The 15,671-nt window shown below is 46.7% G+C and overlaps 2 protein-coding genes across 2 annotated transcripts; both read right to left on the bottom strand.

Annotated features, from left to right (window-relative positions):
- Positions 1–267: 267 nt before the first annotated feature.
- On the bottom strand, positions 268–2,031 carry LOC134290245 (uncharacterized). The gene has a single exon (XM_062857319.1). It carries the CDS (start codon positions 2,029–2,031, stop codon positions 268–270), a length of 1,764 nt encoding a protein of 587 aa, XP_062713303.1.
- A 576-nt stretch (positions 2,032–2,607) lies between these two features.
- Positions 2,608–5,625, bottom strand: LOC134290244 (uncharacterized). The gene has a single exon (XM_062857318.1). The coding sequence runs from the start codon at positions 5,623–5,625 to the stop codon at positions 2,608–2,610; it is 3,018 nt and encodes a 1,005-aa protein (XP_062713302.1).
- Positions 5,626–15,671: the final 10,046 nt, after the last annotated feature.

Raw genomic sequence — 15,671 nt, 5'->3', positions numbered from 1 at the left:
TCTCCTAGAGGTTGGCTAGTGGTAATCCATGTATGCTCGCTGACCCGAGCATAGCCGATCGGCTACAGCGTTGCCAGGAAAACCGGGCGAAAACTGAACCGAACCGGTTATTCCCTGAGCCGCGGTCAAATCGCATGCAATTTATGCTATCACTCAACATACCCGCCGCCTTGAATGACATTCAATTTTCAAAACAACAACAAAATTGCAATCTACTCTACTCACAAAGAAACATGAAACTTAAATCTAACAAGTTTTTTTCAGAAATTAATAGTTCTCCTCCGCTGGATCTGGTGATAAATCATCGCGCTGGGATTCCTCATCGCCTGGGCTAGTATTGTCGACTGGAGAAGCTGAGTCTGCGGGAGCAAACGGCAGGATGCACACTTTTGCTACGGGGCGCTTGATGATTCCTTTTGCCGTACGGAGAGAGACGACTCGGGTGATGCTGTCTGGTCCTGGATGCAGCTGGATGATGCGGGCTAATGGCCAACGAGTTGTTGGCTGCTGCTCATCGACGACAATGACGAGTCTACCGGGCAGGATGTCCTCATTCCGGGCGTAACACTTGGTGTCCCTCTGGAGCTCTTGCAGGTACTCTTGCTGCCAGTGAGTCCAGAAGCGTTGCAAGAGATGTTGCAGCTTCCAGTAGTGATCCAATTGGCTGGTTGGGATGTTGCGGAAATCTGGGTCGGGCAGGGCGAGCAGCGAAGATCCAGTGAGGAAGTGCCCCGGAGTAAGTGCCGCCAAGTCGTTGGGATCGTCACTCATCGGAAGTAGTGGTCTGGAGTTCATGACGGCTTCAATTTGTGCAAAGAGAGTGCACAAATCCTCGTAGGAATATCGAGATGACCCAACTACACGGTAAATGTGCTTCTTGGCAACTTTTATGGCGGACTCCCATAGGCCACCGAAGTGGGGAGCTTTAGGAGGGGTAAGATGCCAGGTAATCCCTTCCGACGCACAGAAAGAGCAGATTTCGTTGGCTTGATGGGCATCAGACAGCAGCGCAAATAGTTGGGCAAGTTCGTTTTTAGCTCCTTCGAAATTTTTGCCGTTGTCCGAGTGGATGTGACTCGGTCGGCCACGACGGGAAATAAAGCGACGAAGGGCGGCCAAGAAAGCGGAAGTGGAAAGCTCGCAAACTAGCTCCAAATGTACCGCTTTCGTAGAAAAGCACACAAAAAGGCACAGATATGATTTCGTTGGAGCTGCTCGCTTGTGAATCGGCTTCAAATAGAAAGGGCCAGCATAATCGACACCCACCACGCTGAAAGGACGACTTGGAGTAACTCTCGATGCTGGCAGCTGGCCGATTTGTTGTTGCGCCGGAACTGGATCAAGACGCTGACATCTGAAGCAATTCCGTACAACGCTGCGTACTAATCTACGACCGTCGATAGGCCAAAATTCCTCCCTAATCGCTGTCAGGAGGGTCCGCCCGCCGCCGTGTTGCAGTTTTTTATGCAGATGCTCAGCAATAAGGCGGGTCAATGGGTGCATTTTAGGAAGTAGGGCAGGGTGCTTAGCTTGATATGGCAGAAGCGAATGATTTAACCGACCTCCCACTCTCACTACTCTCTCGGAATCAAGGAAAGGGCTCAACTTTCGTAGGGGGGATCGTTTTCCTACAGTGCTCTCTTGCTCCAATTTTCGTATCTCTTCGGCGAAGTTGTCCTCTTGGGCAAGACGGATCAGCAATGCTTTTGCTCTACGAAGCAAACTGGGCGATACTACGATGGTACTTGGTGTAGACTCATTTGACGGTGGCGGTCGATTTCTGGAGCGGCAATTATCGGCGAATCGAAGGCAGAGTCCGACGACATGCAGTAGGCGAGGGTAGGAGGACCACCGTAAGAAAAGCGGATTGATGGACGGAACCGTAACTGCTGCTACAGATACCATGCGCGTTTCAAGGTCAGCTTCGGGTACGATCTGAGGAGTTGCAATCGGCCAATCTTCCTTCGGACAAGCTAACCAATCGGGCCCGCTACGCCAAAGCTTGCTCTCGATGAACTCTGCTACCGTCATTCCTCGGGACACTAGATCAGCAGGATTTTCACAGCCAGCCACGTGATTCCAAGTGCAGCCGTGGGTGAAGTGCTGTATCTCGGAGACGCGATTCGCAATGTAGGTTTTCCATGTATTTGGGGGACAACGAATCCATTGAAGCGTGATAGCAGAATCGGACCAGAAGAAAGATGCAGGTGCTTCGACGTTGATAGCTTTCCGTACTCGGTCATACAGATGAGCGCCAAGAACAGCTGCACAGAGCTCCAGTCTAGGCAAAGTGATGCGCTTTAGAGGGGCTACACGTGACTTCGACGCCAGTAGATTTATACGAACTCGTCCTTCAGGGTCTTCGCAACGAGCGTAGATGCACGCACCATATGCAGCTTCGGAGGCATCCGAGAAAACATGCAACTGTATGTACAGTGGCGTTCGGTAGGAACGCATATCGGTCGACTCTGTAGGTAGAAATTGAAGGAAGCTCGCTGCGAATATTTATCCACTTCTGCTGAACGGACTCTGGTACGGGGTCGTCCCATCCACAAGAGAGCAGCCATAGCTCTTGCACGAGAAGTTTGGATTTAACTATTACTGGTGCTATGAGCCCAAGCGGATCGAAGAGACGAGAAATGCAGGATAGGATGGTTCGCTTTGTCGGTGGGTCATCACTAGGGTCGATATTGGAGTCGAAGCGTAGCGTATCGGGTCCTGGCTCCCAATATGCTTGGCCTTGATAGTTTCGTTGGGGCTAAACTGAAGTGAGGATTGCGTCCCGATTTGCTCGTCCTTCAGCCCACGGAGTACATCTAGCTCATTCGACGTCCACTTTCGCAACTCGAATCCTCCTTTTTCCAGCAGTTCACCCATTTCAGAACGCAGACGGATGGCTTCTTCCACAGTCCGAGCTCCTCCGATAAAATCGTCCACGTAGAAACTTTTGCGCAGTGCTGGGCCACCAAGGGGAAACGCATGGCCTTCGTCGTCCGCCAGCTGCTGGAGTGTGCGTGTTGCAAGAAAGGAAGATGGCGCCAAGCCGTATGTGACGGTCTGCAACTCGTAGATACGGATCGGAGACTGTGGCGAAAAGCGGAAGAATATTCTAACCAGTGATCGGTCGTCCGGATGGAGTAGTACTTGACGATACATTTTCGCAATATCTCCAACAACTGCTACCTTGTACGTCCGGAATCGCATCATAATATCAAGCAGGTCGTCCTGTACCACCGGGCCCACGCAAAGTGCTTCATTGAGCGAATGGCCGGTCGATATCTTCGCTGACCCATCGAATACGACTCGGACCTTCGTCGTCGTACTGGAGTCCTTAAACACTGGGTGGTGTGGCAAATAATACGCGATAGCTGGTTCCTCTTCACCTTCTTCCACTTCACGCATATGTCCAAGCTCGATGTATTCTTGCATGAAGGCGTGGTAGTCCGCTTTGAGCCTCGGATCCCGTTGAAATCGCTTCTCCAGGAGTTCAAATCGACGTAGCGCATTGGTCTTTGACGTTCCAAGCATGGTGTGGAAGTCCGGCTGACGTGGCATACGCACAATGTAGCGACCTTCTTCGTTGCGTGAGACTGTGGATTGATACAGTGTTTCACAACGCCTTTCCTCTACGGAGTAGTTGTCGTTCATGACGAGTTCTTCATTCTTCCAAAAGCGCTTGATGCTTTCTTCAAGAGTTACCATCGAAATGGTCACAGCACTAGACTCGAACAGGTTCGGCGAACATTCTGAGCGAAAAGATGACGATGAACCAGCGACGATCCAGCCAAACACGCTATCGACCAGAACCGGAAGATTTTCGGCCAGCTGCAGGCGTGCAGCACTGGGGAAGAATGAATAGAAGTGCTTTGCTCCAAGGACGAGATCTATCGGCTGTGATTTGTTGAAGGAAGGATCAGCCAAGACGAGGTCTTTTGGTATGCTCCATCCAGCTGTGGAAATATTCCTCGATGGTAGGTCCGCCGTGACCTTATCCATGACCAAAAAGTTTACACCACACGAAAATTGCTGGTTCCTGGCTCTTACTTCTGTGTAGACGGACTGACGAACGGGTTTGGAGGTTTTACCAGCTCCCTGGACCGTAATGTTCACGTTACTACGTCTAAGATGAAGGATGCTTGCTAGCCGCTCCGTAATCAAATTCGGTTGGGAGGCGCTGTCCAACAGAGCGCGCGCTGGGTGCTCCTGTCCAAAAGCATCGACGACGTGGACGATAACGGTCAACAAGAACACATTTTCTCGTTGCTGTTGTACTGGAACGCTGGTCTCAACGACAGGATGCTCCGCTGCAGCTACCAAAGACTGCTGGGACGTTTCCGACGACGATGGTGGACAAGATTGAACCAGAGGAGTCGAAGAAGCCATGATTGCATTACCACTCGTGGGCCTGCGGGCTGAGTCAGGCGTCGAAGAGTGGAGGAGGGTGTGGTGTCGCCGATTACAATGCCTGCAATTCATCTCCATTTGGCAGTTGCGATAGGAATGGTCGGCCCTGAGGCAGTTGAGGCACAGACGCTTCGCATTAACTATCTGTAGACGTTCAGAAAGTGGAAGGCGTTGGAATTTAAAACATCTGGCCAAAAGATGAGGCTGATTGCAAGCAGGGCATCGTTTCGATGTGCTGGCAGTGGACGAGCACGAAGAAAGATGAGTAACCGGTGGATATTTCTTCGACGATGGCGTAGCAGACGGAGCGGAACCCGATGGTGGATGGTGGTTGACCGAAATCGATTCCAGTACTCGGATTCTCCGTTGCAAAAAACCGATGACGCAGGCGTAATCTGGATCTTGGACCGTGGACGCATGGTCCTCCCATGCCTTCAGGGTGTCGTCGTGAAGTCGAGTGCAGAGCAAGTGTTCGAGGATGGTGCTCCAGGAATCAGTAGGCTCCCCCAGCTGGCGAAGAATCTTTGTATGACGCTCAAACTCGTCGACCAAACCGTGAAGTGTGGCAGCAGTCTCCTTTTTCATCCGTGGAATGTCGAAGAGCGCCTGCAGGTGCCGCTTTTTCATCAAGTATTCGTTGGAGTACCGACCTTTCAATGCATCCCACGCGAGGTTGTAGTCCGCCGAGCTGATCGAGATTGATTCGATAAATTGTGCAGCTTCTCCTTTAACAGCTGCCCTCAGGTAATGAAACTTTTGAATGTCGGGCACCTCCGCATTCGAATGTATTAGCGCCACGAAAGTATCGTGAAAGGTGAGCCACTGCTGATAATCTCCGTCGAACTCAGGCAGCGAAATTGTGGGTAATTTGATTCCAGAGAGAGCATGTGCGTTAGTGTGAGTGGAGCAAGGATTGCGAGCATTAGAAGAAGTGGGAGGCGGCAGTTTAGACATCAAGCTAGCTTTTATTGAGAAAAGGCGCGGTTCATAATCCGCACGAACATCCGCATGCATTGCCCTACCTTCCTCTGTTTCAGCAAGATCTTCCAGTTCGACCTGCACCGCTTCCAAGCTGGCCCAAATGTTGTCGATGTGGCTGATCCTCAACGGAAGTTGTGCCTCGTCACGCCCAGCCTCGTAGCCGGACACAAAAGCCTCTGCCCGACCCAGCGATGTCAGGAGCGTGTTCCGCCGGCAGAGTAATTGTTGTTCCGTGGCCATCCTTGGAGCGGTGGCCATCACCGGGGCGCCGGACGAGCGGGACGAATACGGTCGTCAAGGGATCTGGGAATATGAGACCACGGTAGACCCGAGGGTGGGACAAATAGCAACTTGGAACGGTACTCACCTGTTCCAAGGCAATAGAGTGCCTTGAAATCAAATAAAAAACAGCAGACTCCGGCAAATCCGCAGATAGGGCGCGAAGCAGCAAGCAGCATGCACTACAAAGCCGTTGAAGGTTTCCCAAATGGCCGTAACAGGCCCGTAGGGTAGTCGCCGTCGATGAAGAGCGATTAAAAACACACGAAAATCTGCGATAACTTTCGCAACGGTCGATCACAACGTTGAATGAGGTCCAAAGGATTCAGAAAATGCCGTGGGAGGCCACTTCGGATGAATACGGATCCTCGTGATGATAGCACAAAGGCACTGTAGCAGGCAGTATCAATTCCGCAACGACTATGGCCGACTTCATGGGATGGCAGTGGGTTGCAACGTCCAACTATTCACTCGTAGAAACAATTCAAACAATGCCTCCTTCCAGAAGCATCTACTGGGATAATGGGTCAATGCAAATGTCCAGAATGGCGCCGGATGGGTCAGGACAATGGCGACAATTGTTTCACTTGGCCACTATAGATCCCGATAGAATGGCCGAACGATGAAATTCAGTCGATTCGGCGGCACCGGTGGCGTGATGACAGCAGTACATGCAAGGGAAAGTGAAATCTAAAGGGCACCCGCGCGGCCAGAAAATTTTAGATGGACAGCTAATTACCTGCTGCCCGATAGAATCAGGCCTTGAACAATTAATTATTCTCCGGGAGCAATGGCTGTCGCTGCAACGAATAGTCCTCAGCGTCGAAATGGCGGCTCCCAGGTCGTTTCCAGAAGATTCTCCGATGGCGGAATCCTGGTCACGGCACCAAAATTATGGAGAATCTTACCGCCAGGCCGATCGACTTTCCCTACGTTGTGGCTTTTTTCTTTCCTTTCAGGACAATTTCCGCTACAGCAACTTTTTCTTCGGGCACTCTATCAGTCCTAGCACAACGGCGACCACAAACACGGCTAGTACTAGCACAACACTAACTTTATTTCCAATAAGAAACAACTTTCACTTTCTATGCATGCACTTTAATTCTTCACTCTCTGACTGTCAAAGTAAATCTAAACCTATCGCTAAACAGCTGATCTCCTAGAGGTTGGCTAGTGGTAATCCATGTATGCTCGCTGACCCGAGCATAGCCGATCGGCTACAGCGTTGCCAGGAAAACCGGGCGAAAACTGAACCGAACCGGTTATTCCCTGAGCCGCGGTCAAATCGCATGCAATTTATGCTATCACTCAACAATTATTTATTTCTCAAAACTTCAATTCTGAGTCGAGTCAAGTACAAGACACTGAAGACGACCTTACAGTTGAGGTCGAAATACGTATCTGTCAAAGGATGCAAATTCTTAGTGGAATTCAAAGGAACAGTACTTAACGCGATTTTCTTCTTATTTACAGATATTCCCCTAACAAGCCCAGGTTAATCATCATCATTTCAATTCCGACTTTTTAGTTTTTCAGATGAACTCGTATGGTTTTTACAAGTGTCTACTACCGTCACTATATATACAGTATGGTGGATAGAACTATCGGAGCCAATTGAACTTGACATTTCGAGAGAGCTTGAATACGAGAGGAGTATTGCACCCGCAAAGATAACAAATTTATGTTCTGAAAACACAAAGTCCATCGAAAGCTTGAACTTTTCCTAGTGTTAGCAGAAAATAATCCAGTTGCCAGTTCTTAGATTTTTTTATTCGCCAGACTGTATATATACACTGAAAAAAAGAGACATGGTAATTCTGACTGTATCGAGGGTCAAATTAAAACAATTTTGTTAGACCATAATTTTTGCTTGAAATTACCATGTGCAGGGTTCAACTTACTGTGTTGCTTTTTGTTCACAATCCATAGTGTTTTAAATCACATTTCGCGGTCAGGTTTACCATGCGCATGGTAAACTGCATAGTATACTTGACCATCGTAACATGGTTTCAATTACTATGCGTGTGGTTAAACGGTGGTGTTATCTTTATTGTTTACGTCGAGAAAGAAAAGGCGGAGAAACAAATTTAATTGAATTTATTGATTTCAAATATTTACATCAATATACTTATATTGAGTAATAATTAACTCAGACACCTTATCTCGGGCATACGGTCGAGGCGGAGATTGCCACAGACGTGAATATGGGAAAAAGCGTTTTTTGCCTTTCTCGTACACCATGGTGTACCGATAGGCTATATGTTCACTCCAAAAACGAAATTTTGATAGAGCCCCCGGAGGGGCAAGTTTCATATACCAATCGACTCAGCTCGACGAGTTGAGATGATGCCTGTGTGTGTATGTATGTGTGTGGGTATGTGTACAAAAAAGGTCACCTCACTTTTAGATAGTAAATATCAAGTGATTTTAACGATCGACGGCTCATTCGACGCGGAATCTGGTCCCATTGTTTCCTATTGAAAACGGTTCGAATCGGTCCAGCCGTTCCGGAGTTATGGCCATATAGGTGTTCCGGACCGATACCCCTGGAAGGGGTCAGACATGAAGATGCAACAAACCCATACATGCGACACATTAAACTACGGCATTTTCGATAACTTGATGAATGCTAACCATGAAAATGGTCTCAGACCATATATGAACCGGTAGTGTTCCGGAACCGGTTCTGAGTATCCCGCCGAAAGTGGCCAAATATAAAGTGAACCAAACCCATGCATACAACACATTAAACCGCGGCTTTCTCGGGACCATATTCGGGACAACAAGTCGTGTCGGGGAACCGATTTTGAGTGTTCCGTCGTAAGTGTCCAAATGTAAAAGTGAACCAAACCTACGCGGCTTTTTCAATAACTAGCAAGAAAAGATCTTCAGATCACATCAGAAACTACCGGCAGTGATCCAAAACTGATTCCGGGTGCATGCGGCATGTCAAATAGCGGAATCACAAAAGTGAAAAAAAAATCAATTCTAGCGATTGATCAAATCGTGGCTTTTTGATAGCCTGGTAAACTTTGGGTTAGATTAAAAGTGAAGAAATGGTCGAAGTCTTTATATATGCAAGAGAGCAAAATTGTGACCAAATCACACCATTTCAGGTTCCTGCGGTGTTAAGGGTCAAATGAGGTAAAATTTTACATGAATCGTGTTACCAAGGATAATATAATAAAGGGTGAACCGGTCAAAATTTGGTCACAAAATGTTTTTCATAACTTCAGACTGCGTACACCAAAACAGCTGATTTTTGGACCAGTAATGTTACATTATATGTAGCTTATACCATAAAATTGTCATCAAAATCGATTAAGTATTGGTTGATATATAGATAAAACCATCGACCTACCTTTTAAAAATTTTGTACAAAGGCGCTCCATAGTTAATTTTCGGAAATTTAAGGTCAGTAAAGCACAATTTTGATTATAGAACTACCAATACTGCTCCGATTTTCATCAAAATTTTACAGTATAATACTATTATGAAAATATGTTCGTAGTAAAATTTTGAGCCATTTTGTATAAATACTTTCAAAGTTGTAGCAGTTTGAATATGAAAAAACTGACCGGGTGCCACTTAAGAAAATATAACTTTGTAACGGCTGGATCAAATTGAATGATATTTTTACGCAACATTTTGATATGCATACTTCACATACAGAAAATTTTTCATTGAAATCGGTTAAGTATATCTGGCTCTATAAATAAAACAGTAAAATGTGTTCTTATTTGTGAATCCTCTTTGCACAAAATTTTAAAATTGCAGATCTCAGGGTTCAACAATATCTCCGCAAATACTAGACCGATTTTGATGAAAATTTTATGGTACAAGCTACATATAATGTACCATTACTTATCCAAAAATCAGCTGTTTTGGTGTACGCAGTCTTCAGCACACGGACGCCTGATTTTTCTGAAGAGGCCAAATTTAGGCAATGGCCGCTAAAATCCTAATTTCCCACATTCCGTCATTCTCTTCATATTCTGTCCATTAATTAGTTCAGCCATGCTCAAGTTTTTGATAGCAGCAACACAATTACAGCGGTACGGGACCCTATCACTACTGTGGTACTCTACTGTTATTACACAAGAAACGTGAAGGGTCCGACACTTTACAACATTTTACAAAACAGAATTCAACAATTTGTAACCAAACGGTTACAAAATGTTGATGGATAGTTGTTACAAAATTAGCTAAAATAGGCTCAAAACGTCAAGACAATGTTTATCCTTCTCCTCGCTTTCCAACGGCTTGACAGCGGCAAATGGAGGTATCGTGACAACAATTTTGATTATATCCGCAGCACCTAGATAACAATACTCTTCAATCAACCACACAAATACAAGGTTTAACATAACCTCCATCTTCAATGTTTGGCTCCCGATGATTGGCTCTCGCTGAGAGAGCATATTGAGCCAGTCCGCGAGACTCAGATCTGCATTAGCCAAAACAGCTTTCCCGGGAATTCTCGCTGCTCCTCTGTATCGGCGAGACTTCCAACCCCTAGATTCCGGCCGGATTCCGCTTTATCGAGTTAACTTCACTGCAATTTCCAGGCCAGAATTGATTCCGAAGACCGTTGGCGATCTCATTTCTGAAGTTGTAATCTTAACTTGTCATTTGTCTGAGTCATATGCCGTTTTTCTTTTTGATCCAGTTCCAACCTGGGTTGGAACTCGATGAGATCTCAGTTTCATTCGCTTGTACTAAAGTTTGTATGACGTTCGTTTGTTTACACATTTTCCGCCAATCCAGTTCCAACCCAGGTTAAAAAAAGAAAACGACAATATAGTCTACATTGATTTATTGTGGATTTACCGGCTACTTGATTCTACCGGTTACTTAAGTAGCCGTTACAAAGTAGCCGTTTTCATAAATTTAAAAATGAACTTGATTGTCAAAAAACGAAGGACGCTGAGTAGCTAGTGGCAACGAGGAATAGCGCATACAATAAAAATGTTTAAAATCATTTTTAAGTTGCTCTTTTTATAAAACGACTACTTTGGAGGCCATACTGAAGCGACCGGTAGAATACAAGCAGCCGGTAAATCTACAATAACTTATACACTAAGGCCTGCCTGGTACAGTTTCCCGCGTCACGGAAAACCAAATCGACCGCATCTGCATTCTTCATTACACCAACAAAGCTAGCCATGGAAATGTTTGACAATTCACAGGTCATTTTGACAGACCACACTAATGCACGAAAAAGACGGATATGTTCTACTTTATCGATCTTGTTGCCGTCATTTCCATGCTCATGTTACATCTGTCAAAATAACCTGAGAATTGTCAGTCATTTTGAGGGTAGGTTCGTTGATGTAATAGAGAATTAGCCAAAAATGGAGACGGAGCCTTCTTGATGTGTGGAATAATCTTAGCGCCCACATTCTTCATTACACAAACAAAGCCAGCCATGAGAATGCTTTACAATTCTCTTTTTCTTCTTCTTGCTTCTGGGTGCTCTTTGTATTAACAAAGAGCGAAAAATGGCGCAGCGAACAAGCGCTATATTGCCAGTTAATTTTTGGTTTATACTCAGTTAGAGTTTACTTTCTGGTGAGCACGCCGCGAACACGAACGAGCGTGTCGATCGCTGCAGTCGTACTGTTTACAATTCTCAGGACACAATGAGGTACAGATGAGGTGGCGCAGATAAACATTGCAAACCACTAGTTGTCTCTTTTGTTTTACCGCTGATCAAATGCAACTCAATTAGTGACGTCACTAATTGAGTTACATAAGATCAGCGGTAGAACGAAAGAGACAACTAGTGGTTCACAATGTTTATCTGCACCACCTGTATCTGTACCTCATTGATTTTGACAGACCACACAAATGCACTAAAAAGACGGATCATAAATACATTCTACTTTATCGATCTGGTTGCCGTTCTTTTCTTGCTCACGTTGCATCTGTCAAAATGACGTGAGAATTGTCAGTCATTTTGAGTTTATGTTTGTTGTTGTAATAAAGAATTGCGTCCGACCAGTCCTGCAAAATATCAGTCTCAGTGCCTGTTTTTCAGCCGAAAATGAATGACTGTGGCGGTCGTTTTCAGTTCCTCGATGTGAGAACTGACAGAGTTCGAGAGCTCCATTCGTGAGCGACCCAACAAGATCAATTCCCAATCATCCACACACTACTCATGCTGAAAGGCCATTCGTTTCAAGCGGTGGCTTGTGAGAGTGAGTGCCCTATACGTTAGCACGGGTGAAAACACTCAACTACAGAAAATTGAATGGAAATTTTTCCCTGTCAGCTCTCGCTTTCAGCACGCTGCGTGCGAGTGTGAGTACCTATTTCATTTCGCTCCCGTGTTGCTGATCGGAAAGCAACTTTGACAGGAAAACCAAAACGGAGAAAATGAAAAAAAGCAAAATATCGCTATCATAAAGGCCTGTCGAAAAATTGCAGCACTGCGTCCGACCACCATTTCTGTATCGGTGAGATCCGGCTGCAAATTGCGAGGAGCCATCGACAGAAGCAGAAAATCAGGCGCCAGTTCAACGCACGCCGACTGGAAGACGCTGCGGTGAGAAGGTGCTTCGTCGAGGGGCTAGAGAACCGTGCTGCGGATGCTCCGGAAGGTGGAAGCGTAGAAGATCAATGGAACGCCATCAAGAACGCCTTCATCGCCTCCGGTGATAATAATTTGGGTGATCTGGAGGAAGATAGAGGAGCGAAGGAACACCAAAGCCGCGATAGAGCCTGCGAAAACATAAGGAGACAAAGCCGTAGCTCGTCAGTGCTCTTCGGCTCTCGAGGAGGAAGTGAAGTGCTCATGTAGGCGGAACGAAAGAGCGACGAAGGCGAGAAAGCCGCAAACACCGGCGACATCCGTCTCCTCTACGATGATGTTTTATGTCGCCTTAGAGCTTAGAGGGACTAATATGAATGCTACGATGCCCGTGAACACGTCAGAACAGTTATTGACCGATCTGGCTGACCAGTTGAAATGCTGGTTCGAGCAATTAGGAAACTTTTTTCAAATATCGGCCACCATCAACACCTCAGCATGGCCCGCCATGGGTTCGACGGATTACCGCATCCGTAGCATGAAACCGAACAGAGCCCCTGGGGTCGATCGCATATCAGCTGAGATGTCCGATCCCATCCGGGTCGTAGCTGGAGTGAGGCAAGGATGTATACTATCACCGCTACTCTTCGTCCTAGTAATCAACGAGATCCTGGTAGGTGCGATTGATCGTGAACTAAATCGTGGGTTCCTCTGGCACCTGAATGACTTCGAATTGGCAGATGACGTTGTTGTTTCCTAGCTCAACGGCGTTCTGATATGCAGAGCAAGCTCGATGATCTTCTCAATCGATCTTCGGCGGCAGGTCTCACCAACAACGTCAACAAGACCAAATCGTTAGATATGAACACGGTCAACTCTTCCAGTATCACGGTAGCTGGTCAAGCAGTGGAGAATGTTGAAAGCTTCCAATATCTTGGCTGAAGAAATGTATGGAAAAACAACCAGATTAGTCATCGCATCCAAAACCGAATTTTCAACTCGAACGTGAAATCTGTGCTGTTGTACATCAGTGAAACTTGGTGTGTATCAGCGGAGAACACTCATCGGCTGCAGATCTTCATCAATGAATGCCTGCGGTATATAACTCGTGCATTGTGGCCTCACAATTGGATCTCCATCGTCGATGTCATCAAAAGCCGGTAGCGACAGAAATTCGGGAGCGAAAGTGGAGGTGGGTCGGCCACGCTCTACGCAGGGGCGGAAACGAAATCTGCAAACAAGCGTTAGATTGGAACCCTGCAGGACATCGCAGCAGGGGCAGACTCAGAGGCTCATGGGGCGGTGCAGCAGGATGGAGATCTTCCAATTCGGCCCTCTGCACCACCATGGGTGCTCAGGACTGAAAGTAAGTAAGACGAGACGCTGTTAAAAATGCTACTCGACATCACCGTAGGATAAAAATATGTATTCGTTGAAACGAGGTGAAATGCTTATTTGATTGCATAAATAGCCAACAACCAAAAACCAGTAATTACGCACCTGTACGGGATGGCAGTGGACTGTACTGCGCTGGCTACGTTGTGGTGCTCGCGTTCCGCTCAGGAACCGAGCCGGGTGGGAGCAGGAACCCTCGCGTTCCTTCCCAGGATGATGGCCGGACGTTGGCCTGGCTTCGCCTCATGAAGCCCCGGTGGTTGAGCTGGACTAGACTCCTCTAGCAGCAACCTGATAACTCTTTGAGCCTTGATAAAGGCTATTGGGTGTGGAGGAAAACAATTTCCGAACAACTCCGTTGCTCCGAATAACTCTAGGAAAATTATTTCTGAACAACTCTTTTGGTGGAATCGGGGATGTTTCAGAAGCGCGATGACCAGATGCAAACACAGGAGATTTACTTAAACTACTCTATATTATTCATTTCTCTCCACTTAACTTAACACTTGATTATCTGATGTTCATTCCTTGGCGGTCCGTAAAAAACTGATGCTGCTGCCACGATGCGCACTATATTTATAGCCCGCACGAGGGTGGGGCCACGCGCCGATCACGCCGATCACAGTCGCGTCGGTCGGCTCTGCTCGTTGTCTCATGCGGTCTTCACGTGCTAGGGCTCACTTCGGGTCTGCTTCACGCTGCTGTGTTGTTGCTTCGACGAACGATGAAAAATTACTGACGCTGGTCGCTGTTTGGCTGTTGATTTTATTGTGGCCCGTTCGCTGTTCGACTTCTGCTTCGTCATCGTCGTTCGTTCGGCGTTGGTTGGATGGGCGGAGCTCTCGTGGTGCAAACTGTCGCCGCCACTGCTAGACGCTTCTTCAGTTTGGCTGCTGTCGAACTGAACAGCACCCATGTTATGAATATGCCAGCAGAAATCGTTACACAATCTGCACAAAACTTGTCCCTTTTCACAATCTTGTTGGAAAAGTGTCCTCACCGTCTAGGCCTTTGCATCGTTACATAGCCAATGGCAAAAGTCTGACACCAAGAAAAACTCAATTCCATCATCAGGCACCGTCTTGCTTCTCCCACCCAACTGCCACAGTGGCTCATTCTTTACGAGAAAGCTCTCTTACAATTTTCCTGTCGGCATGCAGAGCCCTTTCCATTCCCATCGGACGGCTTCGTAACACGCTTGAAATTATTAATTCAGGGAAAAGCAGGTACGCCCAGTGGGCGTCGCCCACCCACCGCAAGCCCTATCTGGGTGGCCGGCTGTCGGAAGCCTACGACAGCTTCAACTTCAAAGACTTCCGACGGCCAACTCGGCGACATTGAAAGTCGAGGAAAGTCACAACAGTGGCTCTGATGGTGGGAGGAAACGGAGCTTTTGTTCCTATTCACTGGAAGCCTTAACAAACCAACCGCAGCTAGCAGTCAGTGGTTGATTTCGTTGAAAGTACACACTACAGGTAATCTTCGATATAACGTACCCTCGATATAGCGAATTCAATATAACGTACATTTTGCTTCGATATAACGTACAACTTTTTTTTTGTTTTCCCAGGAATAACCCTTAGATAAACTACGAAATCACTCAAATCAATGTTTTGTTGCAGCATTAGCCTTGTTACCCAGAATTAGCACAATTTGGGGAAAAATTGAGTGTACGTTATATCGAAGCACAAAAACGAAATGACTTTTTCGTGGAAACTCAAATTTTTCATTATTGGGGTTGTGAATTTCACCGAAATCATTATTTGGGATTAATTTCACGTCGAATAAATCAATACTAGCATAGACCTGTGCGCCGACTATATTTTGCTCGGCGGCGGCGTGAGGGCCATTTTCGACCGGCGGCGGCGGCGTCATCGGCGTCACGCCGATGGCAGCTTTTGGCGGCGGCGGCGGCGGCGTGAATCGGCGTGACCAAAATTTGACCATAATTTTAATATTGGCAAAGCGAAAAAGTTGTCATTACGCTCTTGAATTTGTAGTCTGAGCTTTTTCTTGACCATTGATGACATAAACTATTACGATAAAATGAATAACTTTTTTTATTTCTATTCGCGTCCGT

Source organism: Aedes albopictus, chromosome 3 (assembly GCF_035046485.1).
Source record: "Aedes albopictus strain Foshan chromosome 3, AalbF5, whole genome shotgun sequence".
Taxonomy (NCBI): Eukaryota; Metazoa; Arthropoda; class Insecta; order Diptera; family Culicidae; genus Aedes; species Aedes albopictus.
The sequence above is the reverse complement of the archived record's forward strand: the minus strand, read 5'-3'. Positions and strand labels throughout refer to the sequence as shown.